Source organism: Lactuca saligna, chromosome 2 (genome assembly GCF_052625555.1).
Source record: "Lactuca saligna cultivar CGN05327 chromosome 2, ASM5262555v1, whole genome shotgun sequence".
NCBI classification, from domain to species: domain Eukaryota; kingdom Viridiplantae; phylum Streptophyta; class Magnoliopsida; order Asterales; family Asteraceae; genus Lactuca; species Lactuca saligna.
The window spans coordinates 156,255,290-156,276,270 of record NC_136418.1 but is presented as its reverse complement, the minus strand read 5'-3'; the positions used below and the strand labels follow the sequence as shown (position 1 = coordinate 156,276,270).

General features: G+C 35.3%; 2 protein-coding genes across 2 annotated transcripts; both read left to right on the top strand.

Moving 5' to 3' along the window:
• Nucleotides 1-355: 355 nt before the first annotated feature.
• Nucleotides 356-16,234, top strand: LOC145032283 (serine carboxypeptidase-like 2). Its single transcript, XM_078981045.1, has 14 exons — nucleotides 356-543; nucleotides 623-768; nucleotides 1,386-1,462; nucleotides 2,991-3,113; nucleotides 13,726-13,828; nucleotides 13,925-13,962; nucleotides 14,034-14,132; nucleotides 14,219-14,311; nucleotides 14,401-14,526; nucleotides 14,597-14,668; nucleotides 15,191-15,309; nucleotides 15,381-15,494; nucleotides 15,793-15,838; nucleotides 15,921-16,234. The coding sequence occupies exons 1-14, from the start codon at nucleotides 416-418 to the stop codon at nucleotides 16,002-16,004; spliced, it is 1,368 nt and encodes a 455-aa protein (XP_078837171.1). The 5' UTR covers nucleotides 356-415; the 3' UTR covers nucleotides 16,005-16,234.
• A 1,429-nt stretch (nucleotides 16,235-17,663) lies between these two features.
• COP13 (Proteasome component (PCI) domain protein) lies at nucleotides 17,664-20,215 on the top strand. The gene is made up of 11 exons (XM_078981043.1): nucleotides 17,664-17,994; nucleotides 18,237-18,352; nucleotides 18,425-18,671; nucleotides 18,751-18,808; nucleotides 18,902-18,991; nucleotides 19,074-19,139; nucleotides 19,205-19,294; nucleotides 19,373-19,531; nucleotides 19,615-19,736; nucleotides 19,845-19,917; nucleotides 20,020-20,215. The coding sequence occupies exons 1-11, from the start codon at nucleotides 17,798-17,800 to the stop codon at nucleotides 20,086-20,088; spliced, it is 1,287 nt and encodes a 428-aa protein (XP_078837169.1). The 5' UTR covers nucleotides 17,664-17,797; the 3' UTR covers nucleotides 20,089-20,215.
• The last annotated feature ends 766 nt before the right edge of the window (nucleotides 20,216-20,981 follow it).

The following is a 20,981-nucleotide window of genomic DNA, read 5'->3' as shown; positions in this document are numbered from 1 at the left end:
TGGTTGGCTTTAGAAACCCTATTTCTTCTAAGTAAATTTTCTTGTTATCTAGCATCTTCTTAGGTTTTTAATCAAATCATGTTCTTACAATAATACAACATGTTATACGATGTTCAAATGGGCCGGGGGAATGAAAGGAGGGCTGGGTTAAAAGAAAATGTCTACTTTGACTTTTAAATATATGATGTCGTTCTCATTATAAATTTGTCACGCTATTTTATCTTAACGTGTTGTTATTGAATTTGGCTATTGATTTGTGAAAAAGCATAAAATGACAAATATATAATATAAGATAAAGTTACTATTTAATATTACGTAATGTCATAACCCAACTAATTCTTCCTATCAAATTTGAGAGTGCTAAATAGCTTAAAGTTACCTAACATTTTTTGGTTGAAGGGAAGGAAATTAAATCATGCCCGATATCATGTATCGTTTTTTCATCATCTCCCTTTGTTTGTGTGTCGCAAACTCAACATCAATAGGAAGAATAGAGTATCTTCCAGGGTTTCAAGGACCTCTTCCTTTTTATTTGGAAACCGGGTATCCATGTATTCATTATATTTTTAGACTTTGCATCTTAGTTATCATGTTTTTTGTTAAACATATCCATAATGTGTAGCTATGTTGGCGTGGATGTGAATGAGGATGTTCAATTGTTTTATTACTTCATTCATTCTGAGTCAAATCCCAAAGACGATCCTCTCATGCTTTGGCTTACTGGTGGTCCGGGTTGTTCCTCCATTTCTGGCCTCCTCTTTGAAATCGGTATTTATATTTACTTTTTCTTGGATGCTTGTGATTAAAAGGATGGATTGCCATCATATAAAGAATGTCATGTTGAGGTTAATAATGAATTTTTTTCGTTATTGACGGATTGTTGATAATAATTGATATATATTATAAAAATAATCAAAGCTAATTAGAGAGAGGGAAAGGAGAGAAGATCTCTGAGTTTTGATTATTGAATCAAGGTTAAGTTACATACAATCTCAACAACAGAAAACTAATAAAACTAACTCGACTAACTTCTAACAAACTTGCATGTGTTTCAACTTTTAACTATTAGCCTTATCGGCCGGCCCGATTTAGCAAAACCTTCACATTTTGTGGTGGGATCCCAAGTATACAATAAAAGTTTCTTTGCAATATATCACCCTTTTTCAATTAAAACATGTATAATCCAACGAATTGTTATACGTTTTCTTAAAATAAAAAAAAAAAAGAAACATGTCACTTTGATTCAATAACTTTAAACGTGCACCCTAAATTTTAAAAAAAGATTTTTTTTTTTTTTCTAACATTAACACACTTTTAGCACATATATAATAGTTTAGACATGTATTTTTAATATTTGGTTTTTTGATCCGATCGGAATAAAATAGGTCCAATTGAATTTGGGGCCGCGGCTTATAACGGAAGCTTGCCGAGTTTGATTTTGAGATCTCGTTCATGGACCAAGGTCTCTCTCTCTCTCTCTCTCTCTCTCTCTCTCTCTCTCTCTCTCTCTCTCTCTCTCTCTCTCTCTCTCTCTCTCTCTCTCTCTCTCTCTCTCTCTCTCTCTCTCTATATATATATATATATATATATATATATATATATATATATATATATATATATATATATATATATATATATATATATATATATATCACTTCCCTATTCTAATTCATGAATAGTTTTAATTAGAATTTTTTTTGGTAAAATGACAACTACTCATTAATATTATATTATATGTTATGTAGATATATTAGGTAATTTATTTCAAAATTCAAATTTATATTTTGTAATTATATGTTAAAATTTGAAGTTATAATAACTTTAAAATTTTGATATATCTCTTAATTAATAACTTATTTAAATTAATTGATTAATAATTATAGATTTTTATTATAAAAATTTAATTAATTTTATAACTGTGGTTCTACCGGTTATAAACTAATATATATATATATATATATATATATATATATATATATATATATATATATATGTGTGTGTGTATAAGATAATTTTTCCACATGATAATCTTTAATAAATTTTGATATTTGTCATTTTATGCTATTTTTTAAACAAATAATATCCACATGCCAATTTATTTATGTTTTTTTTTTAATTTTTAAAATTAAAAAACCACATAATACTTATACTTATATATATGTAAACTATCAAATATAATAAATGTTATACTAAATTACAATTAATATGTTTCGTATTTCAAAATTTCATTCTTTATTTCAAAATTTTATTTTAAATAATACGTATTATTTATATTTTAAAGTTTTATTTTTTTAATCAACCACGTATAATACACGAGTTTTACAGCTAGTGTATATATATATATATATATATATATATATATATATATATATATATATATATATATATATATATATATATATATATATATATATATTGAAAAAATGGGTTTATAATTTTAAAAGATATGGGTTTTACCATTTTGGAGCTTAATGCCCGGTTCTTATCCAAACTAGAGACGGAAAGAAGATTGTGGATGTTTGTTATGTTCAATGATACATTAGGTTTGGTATATGGAAAGTCAAAATGGACAACGAACGAATGAGATACTAACCATCACCGTATGATGGTTGAATAGACGTGTAAAGAAGTTAGAATGGCTAGTTCAGTCATTTTATGTGTTAGTTCGCACACATAACAGCTTAGACAAGTTTTTGTTGAAATTTCGTTCTTGTCATTTTTCGTAACCAATAAATTGATGGCGTTTTCCATTATGATTTTTTTAAAACGTTATTTTTTTAATGTTTGTGGATTGGTTACAGGTTTTCTATATAATTACAATATTTTTTTGGACACTTAAACGTTTTATTATATCACGTTTTGGATATATACTTTGCATCATTTTTGTCTATGTTTTTTGCTTATCTTTTTATCTTATATATTTGACTCGTTATAAGTAACATGTAACATGTAATTCAAGTTGATTCTAATAAAACTTTGTTATGATACAGATGGCAAACATAATCTTCTTAGATATTCCCGTCGGTACTGGGTTCTCTTATGCTAGAACGGCACATGCTTCTTGTTCTAATAACATCCTATATTCCGAGCATGCCTACGAATTTATAAGAAAGGTATAGTCTTAATGATTAGTAACACATTTTATAATTTTAAAATGTACTTTACGAAAATAATATTTCTCTCATTTTAGTTATAACTCCAACATAAATATAAGACATAGTTAGATAGTCTTTTTCGAAAAATTAGATTGTATAATAAAATTTCAACTTCACGTTTTTACAATAATTTTATATCCTTATTTTTATTATTATAAAATGGTTTTAAAATATCTAATTTACTTGTTTATAATTTTTATAAATGTTAAAGTATCGTTGTTAAATCCATGCATGTAAAACACTATTAAAAATCTAATAAAACAATAATAGTCTTTACAACGAGATTTGAACCCTCAACCTCAAGGAGAGAGGGCAACACCGGATACCGCTGGGCTAGAAGCCCTTTGGGGTGTGTGTGTGTGTGTGTGTATATCCTCTCTTTCTCTCCACCTCTCAGCTTCTCATCTTTCCATCTCTCTTCAAAACACATACAAACACACTATCTCTCTTAAGAACACCCTCACACACTCTCAAGAACATACACATCCATCTTCGACTATCGCCACCTTCAACCATCTCCATCTTCGCCCATATTTCTTCTACCATTTCCATCTCCGCCAGAAATAGTTCCAAATCTCCTCTCCTCTCTCTCAGTTGAAATCAATTTAGAAACTCAAATTCCCCTTTCATTTGAAATCAATTCAAAATGTCTACCTGAAACATCCCAAAAATACTACCCAAAAATTTTTGTTTTAATATTACTAAAAATCGCAACATCAACTATTAGATAATAAAACCATGAATCGTATGTCTCAAAATGTCATAGTAAATGTATCAATTCAAAACTGAAGTTAATATCATATCGAAATATCTAAATAAAACTCCCATGAATAAACTGCAACTGTGGTGTGTGCCATGCTATCAATCCGAGCTCTTCCCCTTGCTTGCGGAAGTACTTGAAACCAAAATTGAATCTGTAAGCACAAAATTAGTGAGCTCCCCCAAACTACCACATACTATACAATAACATATAAAGCACATACTAGGCCTTGCCCACTGCATCGGAATGAAATCTGGAAACTGCATCGAGCCGAAGCCCGGAACAACTGGGGCCTTGCCCCGTGCATCAGACCGAAGTCCGGACTAACTAGGGCCTTGTCCCGAGTATCAGACCGAAGTCCGGCTAACTGCATCGGATCGAAGTCTAAACTAACTGGCTGAACATGGCATAGCATAATCATAACTACTAACATAAACACATATATTGCATACTGCATCGGATCGATGTCCGGAACACATAACACAAAAAAAATGTTTGAATCACAAAGACATCAAGCACTGAACTACTGCATCGGACCGAATTTCGGAAACTACTGCTAACTAGACGGGTCAGCATTGTGGTCGTAGACCCGTTCCTACTGGAAGGAAAACTCACCTGAACTGCTGAACTCGGCCGATAACCCTCCGGCTGCTAACCGACAACTTTCTGAAATACTGCTCCTCTAGCTTCCTGAGCAACCAATTCCAATAACAACACTTAGACTAAACTATCCTCCCGAGGTCAACTAAGTCAACTTTGGTCAAAGTCCTGGTCAAATTCAACCTTCCTGATTGACTCTACTCGCCGAGTCAACCCGTCGACTCGTCGAGTTCTTATACTCAGAAAACTCCCATAACTCGCCGAGTCGCCCTAGGACTCGTCAAGTTGAACGATCACTGAATTTCTCCTTGACCAACTCACTGAGTCGCCAACCGACTCATAGATCCGAAGCTTAACCAAAAGAGGTTGGGGTTCTGCGACCTGACTCGCCCAGTCCACGACAATCTTCAACAGACTCGCCAAGTTGTTCTTCCAACTCGTCGAGTCCATGCACATGTTCATACAACTCGTCGAGTACACCCATGTGACTCACCGAGTCTCTCCAGTTCTCAATCCATTCAGAGGCTTTCGAGCCATGCAAGGGCTCCAAACCATAGATCCACCCCTTTACAATCTAACCCTCACATAAAGTTGCAAACTTTACGTGAAACCAAAGAGATATAGGCCCAAAACACACTATAGCTAGGGTTATGGACTAAGGGGCTTCACCAACAACTCTTAAACAGATACTTTATGACATTATGACATTATGGACCATCAAAAGCCTATATCTGAACTCCAAACCCGAAATAGATCTCAAATAAGTTAAAGAATTCCCAAAACAACCACCAAGGATGAACCAAAAGGGAAATAGCTCAAGATAAGGGCTCCTTACCTCAAAGATGTGCCCAAAACTGATGTAGATCCCATATCTATACAAGCCCCTTGATGCTAGCTTCCAATTTCTCAAGCTCCTTCCACCAATTTCCTCTTCCAAGCCCCAATCTCCTCAATAACGAAGCCTCACACGAATTTAGGGTTTTTCTAGAACTCTCTGGGGATTAGGAGGTTATGAGTGGGACATAAAGTCCTTTAAATAGGGTGCAAACCCTAAGATTAGGGTTTTCTCATTCCAGCACCAACTCGTCGAGTCCAGCTTCCGGCTCGGCGAATTGGTCACTTAATTCGCGATCCAAACCCGCTCCGACTCGGCGAGTAAGTATACTTACTCGTCGAGTCCCTTCTTCATTTTACACTTTAAGCCCGTAACTCAGACTTCTAAAAGTTGGGATGTTACACTACCCCTTACCCTCATTTGAAATTGATTCAGGCTTGTTAATAAAAAAATGAAGAATATCGGTTCGAGATTGCAGGTGCGGTTTGAGATAAGACAAAAATGGTACAAACCCCGATTTCGATTGTCGGATTTCAAAGCACACACTGCCATCGTGTTCTATTTGATGTCTCCTACAAATCCCACCCAAACCCATCTCTGATCGATCTTCGGAGCAAGGTATGCCAACTAACCATTCATCATCGACTTCATGACATTTTTGTGGCCACCTCCGACCGCCATTCCACAAACAAAACCACCACCCTCTATGTTTATGTCTCTGTCCTTCCCTTTAACTTTACTTCATACAGAGGATCATAATCGAACAAGATGAAGGAGTTAGTGGTACAGTTTTGGTGCCGACGGGTTTCCAAGAAATAATAGTTGATTCTTCTATTGGATATGGAGGCATTGATGTGTGTGTGTTTAATCAAAATTTGTCATCTTCTACACAAACATGTTCTTGTAAGTGGGGAAAGGGATCTCGATTTTCTAGAGTGCGTGTGTGTCTTGATTTGTGGTGGTGGTTAATGGTGATGGTTGTAGGTAATGGTGATTGTTTTGGTGGCAAGTTGTGTGGTGGTAGGTGATTTGAAAAGTAATTATAGTAGGTGGCAGTAGGTGGTGGTGGGCAGTAGACAGTGGATGGTGGGCGATGGCAATAGGTGGTGTGATGGTACGTGGTGGCAATAAGTGTATGCTCTTGTATGTGTGTGTATCTTTTTTAAGTGTATTTGTTTTTTATATAAAGAATTAAAAAAATAAAAAATGTATTTTCATCGTTTTACAAACACATAACATAATTTGTTAACGATTCATGAGATGTGTGTAAAGATACTAGTGATAATGCATTACTTTTCATGATGTTGGGAGTTACACATTTCATGTCATAGCCTTGAGTTAGGTGACAATGGTGGTCACGGTTGTTAATAGGAGCACTAGGGGTGGACAGGGGTCTCTTTTGAAAAGACAAATACATTAAAATAAATTACTAAACGGTAAAATGGTAGTTTAAGAAAGATAAACAAGCCAAACCTTAGAGTTAACCTTTTTTTTAACAGAAAATATACTAAACTACTCCTAAATTATTTCACATATGTCCACTGCAGGACTTGAACCATCGACCTCAAAGAGGAAGTACAACACCAGATATCACTGGGCTAGAAGCCCTTTGGTCTTTAGAGTTAACAACTCAATAACTATCCTTTGAAAGCAAAACCCACATGATGCAAGAAAAAAGGTTAGACTGAAATTGTTTAATCTAGCATCACACCAAGAAATCATGAACCTTTGTGTAATTTACTCTTTTATTTAGCAAATGAATTTGGTCTTTAATTTAATAACAGTTTACAGATAATAATAATAATAATAATAATAATAATAATAATAATAATAATAATAATAATAATAATAATAATAATAATAATAATACCACTTCATCGAAAGCAATTACTTAGGTTATCAGTTATACCCACCACTAACCACAATAGTGGTGGGTGCTACATCATCACCACACTCCCTACCACTAACTATGGGATACCTACCACTAAACACACCACTCCACCTCATTTTTTTTGTTTAAATTTAATTCAAAAATACATTAAAAAACATATAATTTTTATTAAATACTAATTATACAAATAAGTGATTTAATAATAATAATAAGAAGAAGAATAATAATAATTTAAAACAAATTACTTAATTAATTAGGTAATATAAATCCAAGGTTTAATTTGTCATTTTAGAAACTATATATGTTAAAGGATTTCTGGTAAAGGGTATTTTCTGTCAATAAACTGCATCTCAGGGATCAAAGTTGGCAAGAATTAGAAATTGTGTCTTCTTCCCCACAGGAAAAAAAAACTCCAGCTCACTCTTTTTCTCAGTTTCCCTCCTTCAAGTGAGCAATCCAATCTCATTGGTCGTTTTGATTCAAGATGCCCACCACCGAAGACCACGAGCACGGAGGACGACGATGGTTCGAGTTAATGTGCGCGAACCACAGTTGTAGCCAGCTAGACCACGAGACCCACGTGGTCCATATAAGGGTTGGTCTTATTTCACAAACATTAAATCATCTTTGTCTATGTGTACCAACTTAATCTAATTAATGTGCATGCTATTACACACCAAACAACATATTCCAAATTCCAAAATGGTGTCGTCGCATGCTCTTTTTTTTAAAACGGCGAATAAGAAGCATATATTAGAAAATATGAAACCATAGCAAGAAGCTATGCAATCGGTACAGTACAAGGAGCAACAAACAGAAACATAAACTAATGTACAAACAAAAAAAGTAAGCAAGATGTCAAAATGGGAAGCAGCTCCATACTACCCAACATTTTCTAGAATTACCCCCTATATTTGCACCATTCAAACGCCTGTAATAATTGAATCCGCCGTTTTAGTAGGAGAGGGATGTTTTTTGTGAAAGATTCTCTCATTAAGGGCTGACCAAATGTTACACACTATCGAGTATAAGATTGCATTGAGTACATGCCTTTTGTTTGAGCAGTTCCCCCCAAGAATTACCAAACTCAATACATTCCTTGATACTGTTAAATTCAATACCCTATAGACCACACCATTTGAGAATCCAGCACCATACTGTCTTTGCAAAGTTACACCCGAATAAAAGATGATTTGCTTATTCGATTGCACTTTCGCATAAGTGACAATTCAAGTTATTTACCGAAATACCCCTTTTATTGAGTGCTTCTGCGACCGAATTTCTGTCAAGATTGACCTTCCATATAAAACATTTGACTTTAAGGGGAATGAGTTTCGACCAACATATCAGTGTCCCAGTGAAATGGCTACCAGAATCGCCAATTAGTCTCCTCATAATATTAACCATATAAGTTCCCTCTTGGTGTAAGTTAAATCGAAATCCAATTTTTGAATAGAATTGAAACTCCTGAGAGGCGAAGAATTGATGAAACGCATGTAATTCCATAAGCATATTGTTGTTAGGGGGTTACATTTCCATCCCCACACAAAACCATCCGCATTAATCTTGTCCAAAAGTGTGCACTTTTTAACCGACTCCATGTTGTACAAATAAGGGAATCGAATTTGTAATGGGATATCACCACACCAGATGTCTTTCCAAAAAAGAATTTGTAGTTTGAAGCTTGGATTTATAGAGAATATCCCACTTGGTTCGATGTTACGGCTGGATAGACTTTTGATAGCCTTGTCGATATTACACCAAACACCAGAACTATCCTTCCTATACAAAAACATGGAGGGGTGTACTTTCAAATTATGAATACTCTCAATAACTTCCGCCCACAGATTCCCTTGTTCATTTTTGAGTCTCCACCACCATTTGGTTAAAAGTGCAATGTTTTGTGCTACTAATGTGCCAATTCCTAAGCCACCTTTTTTCTGCTTCTCACAATCTTAGACCAGTCCACCCAATGAATTTTCATTTTGTCTTCGTCTCCACCCCATAAGAATCTCCTTCTAAGTTTTTCCAAGGATTCCAGGACTTCCTAAGGTGCTTTAAAAAGATAGAGGTAATACGTGGGGAGGTTACTGAGGACCGATTTAATTAGGTTCAATCTACCACCAAATGAAAGTGTGTTCGCTTTCTAACTTGACAACCTCTTTTGAAACTTGTCCAATATTGGTTGCCAATTTTTCTTTGGTGTCATATTCGCTCCAACTGGGACACCCAGATATGAAAACGGGAATGAACCTCTCACACATCTAAGTGTTATCGCTATAGATTGGATTTCAGAGTCAGGAACACATATGCCAAAGAGTCTAGATTTATGAAAGTTGACTTTTAGTCCAGACGACATTTGAAAACACTTGAGAATACGAGAGAGATTTTTAATACTAACTTGATTCCAATCACCCATAAATAGGGCATCATCGACATAGAATAAATGGGATAACTCTGGGCCATTGTGGGGTAGCTTAACACCATTAATCAAGTTTTTCATCTTAGCACCTTGCAATGCGACATGTAAACCTTCCATGGCGAGTATGAAAAGAAATGGAGATAAAGGGTCGCCTTGTATAACTCCACGTGAAATTTGGAATTCGTTTGTGCAGAACCGTTTATCAAAACAAATGCCCTTGAGCTTGAGAGGAAACCGAAAATCCATGTGCACCACTTATCTCCAAATCCCATTTGTTTCGTTATTGATTCTAAGCAACCCCAATTAATAGAATCAAAGGCTTTTTCGAAATCTACCTTGAAACAATACATGGATTTCTTGTTCTTTTTAGCCCAAGAATGAAGTTCATTAACTACGAGAGGACCATCTAAGATGTTTCTGCCTTCGATATATGCTGACTGAACTTCATCAACAACCAGATGAATGACTTCTTTGATTCGATTTGCTAAAATTTTCGCCATGATCTTATATAGACATCCAAGCAGACAGATAGGCCTGTAATCGCCCAGGGAGATAGGATCCTTTACCTTTGGAATTAAGGTAATGAAGGATGAATTGCATCCACTAGAAAATGTTCCTGTTACTTCAAATCTTCTAACATATCGGATAACGTCCTCTTTCATCAATTCCCATTTGTTCTTAATGACTTTGAATATGAATCCATTTGGCCCAGGGGATTTCTCGGACCCACATCCCCATATGGCCTTTTTGATTTCATCAACCGAGATAGGGGACTCGAGATGAGATCTATGTTTTGGGGCTAGTTTCTTGAATAAGGGGCTAATTAGCTTTGGCCTCTCAGGCCATGGTTCATTGAATTTGGAGGAGAAGAAATTGAAAATCTCCATCTTGATGTCGGTAGGATTCAACATCCAACGGCCATTAATCTCGAGAACCTGTATCCGATTTCTCCTATTCTTATTCTTTAGAATTCCATGAAAGAAACTGGTGTTTTCATCACCATCGCATGTCCATTTGACTTTCGCATGTTGTCTCATATCAAGTTTGACAACATATTCTAGTTCACCTATTTTAAAAAGTGACTCTCGCCTGTCAATGATTTCAGAATCAGAAAGAATGCGAGATTCGGCCTCCAATTTAAAGCGATCCACCTTTTCTCTGAGTTATTTTAGATCGCCGTGTTCTAATTTGGAAACATCAGATCTCCAATTTTTTAGAATGCCCTTTAAATATTTGAGTTTAGCAAGAAAGTATTGATCTAGTGCGCCGAAACCAGCAAAATTCTTCCAGGCGTTATCAAATACCGAATCAAATTCCTTGTGAAGCATCCAAGAATTGAAAAAACAAAACGGGGGAGGGCCAAAATTTAGAGAAGATGGTTTAAGGAGTACCGAGGAATGATTGGAATGTTTACGTGGAAGGACTGTCACCGCCTTGAGTGGTTGTTGGTTGATAAACTTTTGGCAGACCAAAAAGCTATCCAGTTTGCTTTGCTTGAAACCATCGTCACGAAGATAAGTGAACTTTTTCCCACCTTGATTGAACTCATAAAGATCGGTGACAACAATGAACTTGTTAAAATCAGAAGCTGTGTACTTGCAGAAGCTGGAGTTAAATCTTTCTTTTGGATGACAAACAGCATTGAAATCTCCTAAGAAGATCCAAGTTCCAGGAGTTTGGCTTTTGAGTAAGGTATGATCTTCCCAGAGTGAGCGTTTCTCGGTGACAGATTGAGGGGCGTAAACATTCACAATGGTGGTTGTACCCGAAAAGCTATTCCAAGATCCTGTGGTGGCGATGTAGTTCCTAGTCAGAAAAGATTCTGACTTGCGAAAGATAGTTGAATCCCAGATACTTAGGATACCCCCGGAACCCCCTGTTGGATTGATAGCCTCATGATCGAAATCCATTGAACCCCAATAACCTGGAAGATCAATTGTTTTTTAGTCTGAGACCCTTGTTTCTTGAATGCCTATGAAATCAACCTTGTATTTGTGTCTTAGGTCTCGAATCCACTCAATTTTGCAGGATTCCCCAATTCCCCTGATATTTAAGGTTATCAAATTCATCATGAACTTGACTTGGCACCAGCACCTTGAAGAAGATCAACCAATTATGAATCTTCTTTTTGTAATTTGAAAACCCACTTCATTCCCCACTTTGACCATGTGATCAATCTCATTTGGTACTGATGATTCATCATTCGAGTTGTTGTTGTGATTATCTAAAGGTTCCAGGGATTTATTCAAGTCTATTGATGGAGAATTTTTTTGGGATTTTGGTAGGGATGACACATTACCTTCTGGCCTGCTCGGAGAAGAATGCTTGAATATTCTCCGTGGAGTGATTGAGGATGAAAATGAAAGTGAACGATCGACTTTCCTTCTTTTAACCAGCAAGTCACCAATTTCAAAGTCTGGTACAGCTTCGGAGTAGGGCGAATTGTCTTTTTTCGGGGTGGAGCAAGGGTAGGCCCAAAATTTGCTTATCGGTGGGGGCCCATGATTAGGAGAAGCAACGAGTGCCATATCCGTAGGAGCGTCACACACCATGATTGGCGCATGTGAATTGGGGTTCCTATCCTCTACAATTTTTTCATCAGGATTATCCTGCATCATCCAAGTTTACCGTAGATGTCATCACCCAAAATAGTCTCTCCATCGACAGACCCTATTACACGTGTTGGTTCGATTTCAGATTGCATTATTTCTCCTTCTTCTAAATCCTCCACTTGATTATTTATCCATGTGTCTAACACTCCCTCCTCATTAGATCCCTCATCCGATCCTAATTATGATGAATCGTAGTCGTCTTGTTCATCATTCTAATCTTCATCATCGTGTTGGTCTTGAGGTGCGGGTGTGTGATAAAAGGGATGCCAATTGAAATCATATTCAATGACACCCACCTTATATAATTTGTTGTTAAAGGAGCAAGTTATGACTTCGTTGATTCTAGTGAGACAACAGGTGAGTATGCATGTTGTACCATAGGAAAGATCCATGTTATCCCAGTTATCCCCATCTACTTGCAGGGTTGTCCCAAACCGATTTGTTATCGCTTTGTAATTCTCTTCTGCACGTAGTGATATTGGAACTCCGGTTATTTTGACCCACGCGATTCTCTCTGAGGATGGTTCGTCGAATATCCCCATTCGAACCCATTTGAACCATCTGTTCCAGTTGTTATCCTTACTGAGAAAGTTCTTAGCATCCATTGGTATATCAAATCTAAGCACCACACGCATACCACCCGCATAGAAGGTATTCATTAAGCAATTAAGATCAGATTTGAGAAGTTTTGGAAGTTCCATGAGATGCATGAGACTTAGTACTTCACCAACCACAGTTGAATGATTCCAACCCACCATCGTCGGAACTTGTTTTAGTTCAATGACCTTCTCAGCAGTGATATTGTCACTAACATCAGATTGCCTTTTACCCACCATCTCAGCATATGACTTGTTGCTCGTTTCTCATACTTTGATATGTTCACCTGTAGGATACAATGTCCGCATCTGAGCCCATGCATCTTCCTCTCAAGTGCCAATATGTCTGAGACGTCGATAAACTTGATGAAACCAAAGTACAGGCCACCCCTGTCTTTCCTTCCGATGAGATAGATATCAACGATTTTGCCAAACGACCTGAAGATGTCGTTGATGGTGACTCTGCTGATACCTACCAGAATCTTTGAAATGTAGAAAGAGGATATCACCTTGGTGTGGCTGTTGCCAGATTTCTTTCGCTGGACATCTGTCCATCCAGCCTCATTCGCCATGTGACCGTCGGACTTCTTGAATCAATATTCCGTCACATGCTCAGATCCCACAACTTGGAGCTTGGGAATGCTTGCTATTCGAAGAAAAAAAATACTAAATTACTATTTATGTTTACGAGAACATAATCGAATATAATTACTTATTTATCATTATGTTTATATCATTGGTTGTTATTTTATTTAATGCGTACAAACATATCCTAAACATGTTAGGTACTACAGATTGAATTCAAATGTCTTGCAAGTATTTTGTTTTTTACTATACTTGAAAGCATTATGCAGTGGCTCGAAAGTCATATGGAGTTCATTTCCAACCCGTTCTACATTGGAGGCGACTCGTACTCTGGAAACCCAGTCCCCATAATCACACAAATAATATCAAATGGTACGTGTTATTGGTATGTTAACAAGTGTTCGTGAAATAGTTGCATCATAAATCTTGTGCAACTGAATTTACCATAAAGTATGTGGCAATGTGTAGGAAACGAAGTTGGCATTAAGCCTTACATTAATATAAAGGTATCAAGTTTAGTCCTATGAAAAAATGCAATCTTTGATTACAAAACGGTTAAGTGAACCTTGTGTAGCAGGGATACCTACTCGGGAACCCTTTGACATTCCCAGAAGAAGACAATTATAAAATACGATTTGCAAATGGTATGGGGCTTATTTCCGATGAACTCTACAAGGTTTGTTCTACACAAATGGTAATCATCTCCTAAGTTTTGTTACTTGTTTTATTATCTAATGCTCTTAATTTTCAATATCTTTATAGTCACTGTTCCACAGTTGTCAAGGCGAGTATCGATTGGACTACATAAACCCAGATAATGTAGAATGTCTGCAAAATCTTGAGTTATACGAGAAAGTGTGTTACTTATTTCACATCCCCTTTCTTTAATCATAATTTGCTCATATTTACACCATAATGAAAACCAAAATATATAACTTTTGCAGTGTATAGACGGGATCCAACAGCCCCAAGTATTAGAACCATATTGTGGTGATACTGAATCGCCAATCAAACTACCTAGCCAAATGTTGTCTAAAGAGCGACGTCTACTTTCTGCGTTTTATTGTCGGGTAAGTTTGTATTATAAATCTTGCAACACGACGCTTAAGGGGATTTACTGTTTTTTGAGTATTGTTGTAGTTTGATGAAACACGTCTAGCTTATTACTGGGCAAATGATGTCAGCGTTAGAGAAGCATTGCGAATCAGAAAGGTATTCGTGCAAATTTCTAGAAAATAAAATTTTAAGTTGTGTTTGTTTGCTTAATAAATACTTGATTTGATCCGGTTAGCTATATATAAATATATTTTGACTTAATTATCAAACAGTCGTTGAATAAAGAAAACCGAGATGGGGGAGAACTTCCTTTAAATCCTGTTTTTTAACAATTTTCTCATCTTTTTACTAATGTTTATCCAAAGTACATTCATTTTTATAAATCAAAGTTTAAACAAATATTCATCCAAACAACAACTTTTTTTAACGACTCATATTGTAATCCTAAACTACACCAATATCTCGGATGAGACTTGAATGACTAATACTCTAATCCTATCTACAACAATCTAATCCTATAACTATTTTGACAGTGCATCAACATTAGTGAGTTGAAAAACATTATTTTTCTTTTTAGGATTAGAAAATTGATAGAATAATATTATCATATGTAACTTTATAGTAAAATTAATAATTTAAAATTATGGTGTTACTAAACAAATACTACGAAAAATGAAGGAAAGCATTGGAACCTGGATAAGATGCAATTATGATTTAAATTTCACGACGATAGTAGATGATATCAGACCTTATCATCTCAACCTCAGCAACAAGGATTATCGATCACTTGTATACAGGTAGTCTTTATTTTATAACACAAATTGACGTTTGATCTCCCAATTAATTACATTTCAATAATTTGGCATAGTGGTGACCACGATATGGTTATTCCTCACCAATCGACTCAAGCATGGATAAAAGACCTTGGCTACACTGCTATTGATCAATGGCGATCATGGAAGGTTCATGGTCAAATCGCAGGGTAACTTACAATTGTTGTTATTTGCCATTGCACAACTTATCCTTATGTGATATCAAGGCTATACTTTCCATGCGTGTATAAATTAGTTTATAAGTTAACTTATTTTTTGAGCTTATTGTAGCATAATGTTCGATAAGACCATAAAAGCAACTTATCTTAGTTTGAAAACTAGCTTTTTGAATAAGTTATTGAGATAACTTATTGATAAGTTGTTGATAAGCTAAAAGATAACTTTTCAACTAGTACTCAAACCGAGTCTAGATGTATCGAAGTTAAGTGGATTATCGTATTTGGGCAGGTACACAGAGACTTATTCCAATAGAATGACATATGCCACTGTAAAGGCAAGTAATTGGAGTGTTACATAATTGTCTCGGGTTTTAATAAGTGTTGATGTTAACTGAACATAATATTTTGTCATTGCAGGGTGGGGGGCACACAGCCCCCGAGTACAAGCCCGAAGAGTGTTTTGTGATGTTCAAGAGGTGGATACATGGTCAACCATTGTAATCCATCAATGCACATTAATAAACATACGATTTGGAAGATATATGGTCTACAAATCTTGTATTGTCTATTCATTCAACAAATACAAAAAATTAAAAAAAAAGGCAATTATAGTGTATAAATGAGATGTCTATCACGATACCATGCATAATTTGAAAGAGGCTAACTCAATTTATGGGTGTTTGGATGTGTGTTTTCAAAAACTTTGTGTGTTCTCAAACTGGAATATTAATTAAGATGATTAGTTGTAATAAAAAAATAGTGTAAATAATGATTCGATATTCTTCCACAGTGTAAAGTGTGTAAAGTGTAATAAATAAATAAAGATAATGTGAATGATAATGGGATATATGATATATATTTATTTACTAATGATTAGACATAGAACCTATTGAAAAACTATAGATGAGAGAGGCTAAAAAAGCCTATAAAAACCTTTTAAAACCTTTGATTCAATGTCCTGAGATAATGTGAATGATAATGGGATATATATATATATACACACTAATAATTAGACATAGAACCTATTGAAAAACTATAGATGAGAGAGGCTGAAAAAACCTATTAAAACCTTTGATTCAATGTCCCGATTATAGTTCGTGTGATCATGTTACTCAATGTTTTAAAAATCGATTTTTTAGTTGAACCGGTATGGTGACCGGTTTCCGGTTCGATCGCCGAGTGAACCGATTTCTATATTTTTCATGTTTTTTTTTCTATTTTGCTACACATACATACATATAGAAATTATGAATTTGATGTTTACAAGTTCAAACATTAAAAATACACATAAAAATAAGTTGTAGATGAATCAATATACATTAAAATAACAAATAACCATAAGTTTTAGTATTTTACATCAATCCATATACGTTAAAAAGAAAATAAAGTTTAATACTGAAACGAAATATAGTTTTTTATGAATACAAACACATCAAAATAACTTATAACAAACACGTCGACGATCTAAAACCCTAACTTGTCGGATCTTAAAACCCTAACTGGTCGTCGGATTGAGAGAGACGGAGGCGACATTTGTGGCTCAAGTTTCTAGACTAAGCTATCATCGATTTGTGAAGACATCGACATTTACAGATCTAGAACGTCGTCGATCATGAGGGTTTCGTCGCCTTTCATCTTCTCGTTTGACTTGATTGTTCCTCAGCAAAACCTAGCTCAAAGCAAACCCTCATTTGCAGATCTGTTTCCATCGCTGGAGAAGAAACAAAGAGTACGCTGGTGAAGGTTAAGATCAGAGGTGTTCCAACGAGAGAGAGAGAGAGAGAGAGAGAGAGAGAGAGAGAGAGAGAGTAGATGGTGATCGGTGGTGGTGGTGTTGTTTACAGGAGGGAGGATTGGAAATAGATTTTTTCTTCTTTTCTGTTTAATTTAAATAAAAAATATAACAAAATAAAAAATAGAAAATAAAATTAAAGAAGGGTAAATCTATCATTTTAAATAAATTCAATGTAAATTGGACCAAACTCACAACAAAATCAAACTTTTGGACCATTGGTGCTAGTCCAAACCTTTTTGGACCAAAGTGACAATTTTTGACAAATCACATGGACTATTTGTGCAGTTTAGTCTATTTATTTATTACGTTTTAGTTACAAAATCGGGTATAAACCGATACCCATATCAAACGGATGACCCGAGACCGCATAACATTCTTAAGAACCCTCTCCCGAGCGGTATTGATTGATTTTGCTTCCAGTTTTCTGATCAACGAATCCAAGCACATCAAACTGAAGCGAAAAAACTAAACGGTGGTAGGAGTAGAAGAGAAGGACATCATGAACTTGAATGCGAACTCGGTTGATTCACTGGTGGCTGAAATTCAAGGGTTTTCGGGAAGTTCTCAAGACGTAAATCACTTGAACAATCTTCTGAAGCAATCTGAGGACGTTATACGCTCTCAGGCTGCAACTTTTGCTTCATGTCTCACTCAACTTGACCCTTCCATTCATTCCCTTGGTTACCTCTACATTCTGTAAGTCCTAGTTTTTGTATTTCTCATTTGTTGCCTCATTCTTCGCGAAGAATAGAATAATTTTCTCTAGATTTAGGGTTTTGATCGTGTAGCGTTTGAACATCACTTACTTATCTACTTGCTACCAAGTAATAGTAATTGTTGATGTTACTCTTTTCTTTCTGTGATTGTTGTTTATTTTTGCCTTGTTGTTATGCATATACTGATTTTTGAACCGATTTGTCTGCTTGATGTTATGACAGGGAAGCATGTACAGCAGGTCCAATTCCAGAAGCACAAGCAAACGAACTTGTTCTTTCTGTTGTCAGATTCATTGATGTATGCAGTGTAGCACAGATCCGCTTGGTGCCTGACAAATGTATGTCTCTAACTCCATTATAGTAACAGTTTCTGCCTATATCATATTAACAAATTAACCACATTCGTGCAGTTATATCCATTTGTAAAAGATTGCATGAACAAGTTATGATTCTTGGTGCCCCTATGAGAGCAGTGGCTCCTCTCTTAACTGCTATCCGCAAGATTCAACCATCCTCAGAACACTTAACTCCTTTACACCCAGACTTTCTTCAAGTCTGTTTATTATCAAAGTGTTATAAAACTGGTTATAGCATCTTGGAGGATGATGTATACGAAGTTGATCAACCAAGGGACTTTTTCCTATACTGCTATTACGGGTGAGTTTTCTTTCTTATAATGTAATTATTCATGGTGACAATTATGCTAATTTTCTTGTTCTATTTGATAATCTGCTAGGGGGATGATTTGCATAGGACAAAAACGTTTTGCCAAAGCATTGGAACTCTTCCACAATGTATGTCATTCCAATATTTATTTATCTTTTCAGTTAACTTTTTTTTTTTTTTTTTTTTTTTTTTTTTTACATTTTGTTCTAATATACATCCAGGTGGTAACTGCTCCTATGTCTTCCATGAACGCAATAGCTGTTGAAGCATACAAGAAATACATATTGGTTTCACTCATTCACCTTCGCCAGGTTTGCGTTTCTCATACTTTTCAAATGAACTCCAAATTTATATTTAGTTTTAAATAGTAATATTTAAGAGCATTGAATGCAGTTTTCTGCCACATTCCCCAAGTATACTTCTTCAGTTGCTCAAAGGAATTTAAAGAACTTCTCTCAGGTAATTTCTAGTCTCTCTATATGAAAACATTTTTTTTTCTTAACATTGTTTTTTTTTCCAAGTAGCCCTACATTGAGTTGGCAAATAGTTACAGCACTGGAAATATTTCAGAACTTGAAGCATTTGTAGTAGCGAATCAGGAGAAGTTTGAGAATGTGAGTTTTGTAGTCTACTTATGCATGTGAAGTTGGAAACATGGAACAGATATAACAACAATCTACTTTCTTTTGCAGGGAAACAATCTTGGATTGGTAAAGCAGGTTGTGTCATCTATGTACAAAAGGAATATTCAGAGGTTGACTCAGACATATTTGACTTTATCCCTTCAAGACATAGCCAACACTGCACAGATAAGTACTGCTAAGGAGGCTGAAATGCATGTACTTGAAATGGTAAGTAGAATATAAGCATCTGTTTTTTTTTTATTTTTAAATAAAAAAAAAACTTGTGTTTTGATTTTGTATGTTATTAAAAGATTGAGGATGGTGAGATCTATGCAACTATCAACCAGAAGGATGGCATGGTTAGATTCCTTGAGGATCCTGAGGAATACAAAACATGTGAGATGATTGAGCATATTGATTCATCGATCTCAAGGTATGATTTTGAAACTGAGAAGATTTATCATATTGTACTATAATGTGTAGAAGAAGTTAAGAAATCTGTTATAGTAATAATGTATGGATGTTTGTTATTGAACTCCAGAATCATGAAACTGTCAAAGAAGCTGACAACTATGGATGAGTCTATGGCATGTGATCCCCTTTATCTGTCCAAGGTATGGCTACCTAGCACTAGAAAGAAAAAACCTGTGGTGTCACTTATTGAGGGTTTTTTTTTTTAATTGGAAGTTGAATTTTGCTGATTTTAATTTGTTCAGGTTGGGAGAGAGCGACAACGATTTGACTTTGATGATTTTGATGGTGTACCTCAGAAGTTCAATTTATGAGAGAGTTTAGTTGCCATGATTTTGGATTATATTACTTTTTGTTTTTCACTGAGAGACAACATATGCGGTCAATACTTGTGGAATCTTATTACTGTTGGCCTTTTAATCAAGTCTCTTATTTTTTTTCTTTGTGGGAATTTTGTCAATGAATTGCTATTGTTTTGCAGGTCGTTACATTTTCATGTTTGTAGTCAAAACCCTATGAGGTGTTTTTTTTTTTTTCACTACACATGACATTTGTCAAGTTCAAATGTTGTTACGTACTCTAATCTTGTATTTTCTGTTGTATGGGGTTGCTTTACACCGATCATTTGACACTGAAGGATCAATCCATTCGAAGTAGTTATAATCTTTGGTAGCATCCTTGACATGATAAAGGAACTAGGTAAAAATAAATCCTTAAAAATCAAATGTACAAAGTTGCAGGGAATTAGGGAACCCAATAAACCTTCTGGTCCTTGGGTTGTTAATTTTCCAAGAAGTCCACAACATTTACCTTGAACTCCGTATTGGGAGATGAAATTTCACTTAATCATTTCCAATTTTGCAGCTTGAAGTAGAATCATGTTAATTTGAGGTTAAGACTGAAAGGAGTGGGCTCAATTACCTTGTTGACATGGCAGAGCTGGCTTAGCAAATGCCAGATTTGAGGATAAAGACCGAAGTGGGCTCGTCTGGCTCGGCAAACATTGTGTTGAGTTTTTGTGGCACCCGTCACCTCTTTTGCCATTTTATCGGATCAAACAACTCTCTGTTCAAGATTTATACCATAAAAATATCTTTTTCAAACTCTCCAAACAACCAAAAGACGAACTAAAAATAACCCAAACTCTCCAAACGACCTATTTTTTCACTTCATGAAATCCATTATGGTAGTATGATATTGTATTATG

What these genes read in the sequence shown, in the direction of transcription:
- LOC145032283 (XM_078981045.1), top strand. Translation starts at nt 416, where the DNA reads ATGCCCGATATCATGTATCGTTTTTTCATCATCTCCCTTTGTTTGTGT. An exon ending in TGGCCTCCTCTTTGAAATCG is followed by an intron (nt 769 to 1,385) that starts GTATTTATATTT and finishes GGAATAAAATAG; the next exon opens with GTCCAATTGAATTTGGGGCC. An exon ending in TGACATATGCCACTGTAAAG is followed by an intron (nt 15,839 to 15,920) that starts GCAAGTAATTGG and finishes TTGTCATTGCAG; the next exon opens with GGTGGGGGGCACACAGCCCC.
- COP13 (XM_078981043.1), top strand. Translation starts at nt 17,798, where the DNA reads ATGAACTTGAATGCGAACTCGGTTGATTCACTGGTGGCTGAAATTCAA. An exon ending in ATCAGGAGAAGTTTGAGAAT is followed by an intron (nt 19,295 to 19,372) that starts GTGAGTTTTGTA and finishes TTTCTTTTGCAG; the next exon opens with GGAAACAATCTTGGATTGGT. An exon ending in ATTGATTCATCGATCTCAAG is followed by an intron (nt 19,737 to 19,844) that starts GTATGATTTTGA and finishes ATTGAACTCCAG; the next exon opens with AATCATGAAACTGTCAAAGA.